Source organism: Microtus ochrogaster, chromosome X (assembly GCF_000317375.1).
Source record: "Microtus ochrogaster isolate Prairie Vole_2 chromosome X, MicOch1.0, whole genome shotgun sequence".
NCBI lineage: Eukaryota > Metazoa > Chordata > Mammalia > Rodentia > Cricetidae > Microtus > Microtus ochrogaster.
Window position 1 is genome coordinate 22,185,648 of NC_022026.1, and position 3,965 is coordinate 22,189,612.

Genomic DNA, 3,965 nt, shown 5'->3' on the forward strand with positions numbered 1-3,965 from the left:
GAGGCTGTCGCAAAGGAACCAAAACACCAACAATTCTATGAGTGCTCACATCCTTCTCAGAGCACCCACTTTGAGATGGGTCTGGAAGAGCGGACACAACCCCAGACCGACCAGCACGTGGGCTAAGCTGTTGAGCAATGAGTGAGAAGCGTGATGCAGAAGCAGTCCCTGCACCTGGCCCCAGGGCTGCCCTCCACTTCCCCATTGTGTGGCTTCAGACCTCTCCTCTCTCCTCCATGAGCCTCCCCCCACCCAGGCACCCCAGACCCTTCCCTGGGGCCCAGCCTTTCTTGCTCTGTCACCAGATGGAACGCCAATGTTTCTGACAGCCTGTAGCCCTGTCAGCTGCACCGCTGGTCTGCACCGCGCAGTCCCAGCTGCGATCCACTACGTTATCATGTATTTCCCAGTTCCCGAGTGTGCTCTGACCGCCTCCACCTGATCCGGACACTATAGGGCATTCTGGATGACGCAGCTTATTATAATCCATAATGGTTTTATATGTGTTCACCCATGCCAGGTCAGAGGCAGCCATCCCCAAATCAGGAAGAGGTGGCATGCTGCTCCTGGAGACCTCCTCCCTTCCCATGCAGTGATGACAGCAGTATTCCAGACACACCCCACTCTAACCCAGTCCTAGTGAGCCTCCAGTCCCAGACTTGTTGGGGAGAAGGTACCCTCGGAAGGTGGGCTTCCCCTCTCCAGTCACTGCCATCAAATCACACTTCCTGCCTGCTCCTAGACATGCTTAGTTGTTGGTGCATGGTATTGAGAAGGACCAGAACTGCAGACTTGGTAGCAGTCTGAGGCTCCTGGCTAACTCCTTCCAGATGTGTTCACCTGGCCACAGGAGTAGCAGCAGAGGGACCCGGTGGAGGGCTGGTGTAGATAGATAACCCTTTGGAAGAGGCTGTGCTGAGCCGTGAAGTCTTCACTTCCTCTGTTCACTGTAAGTTCCCAACCACAAGTGCCAAAGCAGAGAAGCAGGCAGCACGCGACCTGACCCCAGCAGCCGCAGCCAGAGCGCCAGCCTAACCATGTACCTTGAGGTAAGTTCTGCTGCTCAGCTCAGCTACGTTACAGTACCAAGTGGCCAAGCTTCTGTGCCAGGGACAAGTCTGGACTGGCCCACAGTCCAGGCAGGGGCACCAGAGAGTTGAGGAAGCCACATGGAATGCAGAGGTTCTGATGAGTGCATTAGTGGGATTTAGGAACCCAGCCTGGCCACTAACCGCAGGCATGTCTCCTGCCTCTGTGTCTTGGATGCCTCACCTGCAAATGTCACATTGGAGAGCCTCAACCTTGGTGATCTCTAGCTCGGGGACAGTTTGGGATGAGGTGAAGGGTGAAGAGGATTCCGGCTATCCAGGGAAGTGGAATACCCACATTGTTCTAGCTACCTAGGAGGCAGAGGCAGAAAGCTCACTTGAGCCCAAGAGGTTGAAATAAGCCTGGGGAGACCTTCCTACTGGGGAGCTCAGTGGGTGCCGACATAGCTACACAAGCCTCTGGGTAGGGGACGGGGAGTGTACATGTGTGCATGGTGTGCGTAGGGTGCACAGGGGTTTGTAGGAAAGCCTTCCGTGAGTCCAGGAAGCTGGGGTCTCCAGATAAGGCCTGAGCGGGGAAGGAGGGCCAGGGACCTGAAGATGAAGTGGGGAGGGATCACCTGGGGAGGCAGGTGGTTTTGATCCCGGTGTGGCCACAATATTGAGGCAGACAAGCCACAAGAGGGAAGGGAAAGAGAACAGAAGGCTCCAGACCTGGAAGGACGTTCCTCCTGCTGCAAAGGACACCTGGCCTGTGTGATCATCCAGAAAGGGTCTGGGGGTCGCCAGCCTTTGAGACTACGAGTCACTGTCCCAGTAGGTGGAGATAAGGAGGAGTGGGCCCGGGAGAAAGAAAGCGACAGCTCAGGGTCTGACCCTGACAGAGCTATTGCTAAGGGAAACACTCATCAGAATAAATGACAAGGCACAAAGGGGCAAGACAGTTGCCAGGCCTTTACAGAGAACGGCCTCCCTTCCCTCTTTCCCCTTCCTTGGGCAGGTTAGTGAACGTCAAGTGCTAGATGCCTCGGACTTTGCCTTTCTTCTGGAGAACAGTACCTCTCCTTATGATTACGGGGAAAACGAGAGCGTCTTTGACTCCCCGCCCTGCACACAGGACTTCAGTCTGAACTTTGACAGAGCCTTCCTGCCAGCCCTCTATAGCCTCCTCTTTTTGCTGGGGCTGCTAGGCAACGGGGCTGTGGCTGCTGTGCTACTGAGCCAGCGCACTGCCCTGAGCAGCACAGACACCTTCCTGCTCCACCTGGCTGTGGCCGATGCACTGCTGGTCTTGACCCTGCCGCTATGGGCAGTAGATGCTGCTGTCCAGTGGGTTTTTGGCTCTGGCCTCTGCAAAGTGGCAGGTGCCCTCTTTAACATCAACTTCTACGCAGGGGCCTTCCTGCTGGCCTGCATAAGCTTTGACCGCTATCTGAGCATAGTGCATGCCACCCAGATCTACCGCAGGGACCCCTGGCTACGCGTAGCCCTCACCTGCATAGTTGTCTGGGGACTCTGTCTGCTCTTTGCCCTCCCAGACTTCATCTTCCTGTCAGCCAGCTATGATCAGCGCCTCAATGCCACTCGCTGCCAGTACAACTTTCCCCAGGTGGGTCACACGGCTCTGCGTATCCTGCAGCTGGTGGCCGGTTTCCTGCTGCCCCTTGTAGTCATGGCCTACTGCTATGCCCATATCCTGGCTGTGCTGCTGGTCTCCAGAGGCCAGAGGCGCTTACGAGCCATAAGGCTAGTGGTGGTGGTGGTGGTGGCCTTTGCTGTCTGCTGGACCCCCTATCACCTGGTGGTGTTGGTGGATATCCTCATGGACCTGGGAGTTTTGGCCCGAAACTGTGGTCGAGAAAGCCACGTGGACGTGGCCAAGTCAGTCACCTCGGGCATGGGCTACTTGCACTGCTGCCTCAACCCACTGCTCTATGCCTTTGTGGGGGTGAAGTTCAGAGAACAAATGTGGATGCTGCTCATGCGCCTGGGCCGCTCTGACCAGAGAGGGCTCCAACGTCAGCCATCATCTTCACGGCGGGAATCATCGTGGTCTGAGACGACAGAGGCCTCCTACTTGGGCTTGTAACTCTGGAGTGAAACTGTAGCCTGTGCCACCCAGGTCCTAACCCATGCAGGTTCTTCTCCTCCTTGTGGCTGGACTAGCTCTGACTCACACAGAACGTCGCTGCTGGGACCCACTGGCAGCCCAGCACCTCCAGGTCTCCCGAGAACTACTCTCCCAGCTGCCTCAGCTGCCACGCCCCATCCTGCTATTTCAGAGCTAGCTGCCTGGAGCACCATTACCCTTCGAATTCGAATTCGGCAAGTAGAACTCAGCCTTCCCTGAGTGAGGGGAGTGAGAGGTGACGCACGGAGAGGGCCAGCCCTTGCTTGCCACTGAATGTGCCTGTGGTCCCCGGCATGTCAATATCTGCAGACTTTTATGCCTAAAACTCTGCTTCAACTTGCAATAAATGAGATAATGAGGACCAGGGTGTATTGCCAGTCATCATTTGGGCGGGGTCTGACTGGGCTCAGGAGTGCCCTTCCTGCCTCATCCTGCCTGACCTAGAGTCTACCTTTTTGCCCTCCTAGGCTCTGCTGTGCCCTCTGCTGGACCCCCTGTTGTCTTAGTAAAGCTGCTAAACACCCTCATGGGCTTGGGTGATGGCAGTGAATAAGTCTAGGGACACTTCAGGGCTACTAGACATCAATAAGCCATACCTCCTGAGTCCCAGCAGCTCCGGCCAGCAGGGAAGGCACAGTAAAAATGAACAAATGCCAAGAAATCTATGCTACAAAGCAAAGGGGTGGCACACGCTGAGTCCATGACTGAGCTTAGTGGCAAGAGCTGTCTGGGGTGGCTTCCTGGAGGTTCAAGGGGCAAGTGGCATCTCCAGGGGTAAGAAACTG

At 56.0% G+C, this 3,965-nt stretch overlaps 1 protein-coding gene across 1 annotated transcript; it reads left to right on the top strand.

Annotated features, from left to right (window-relative positions):
* Window positions 1–1,037: 1,037 nt before the first annotated feature.
* Window positions 1,038–3,138, top strand: Cxcr3 (C-X-C motif chemokine receptor 3). The gene is made up of 2 exons (XM_005358559.2): window positions 1,038–1,049; window positions 2,050–3,138. The coding sequence occupies exons 1-2, from the start codon at window positions 1,038–1,040 to the stop codon at window positions 3,136–3,138; spliced, it is 1,101 nt and encodes a 366-aa protein (XP_005358616.1).
* The last annotated feature ends 827 nt before the right edge of the window (window positions 3,139–3,965 follow it).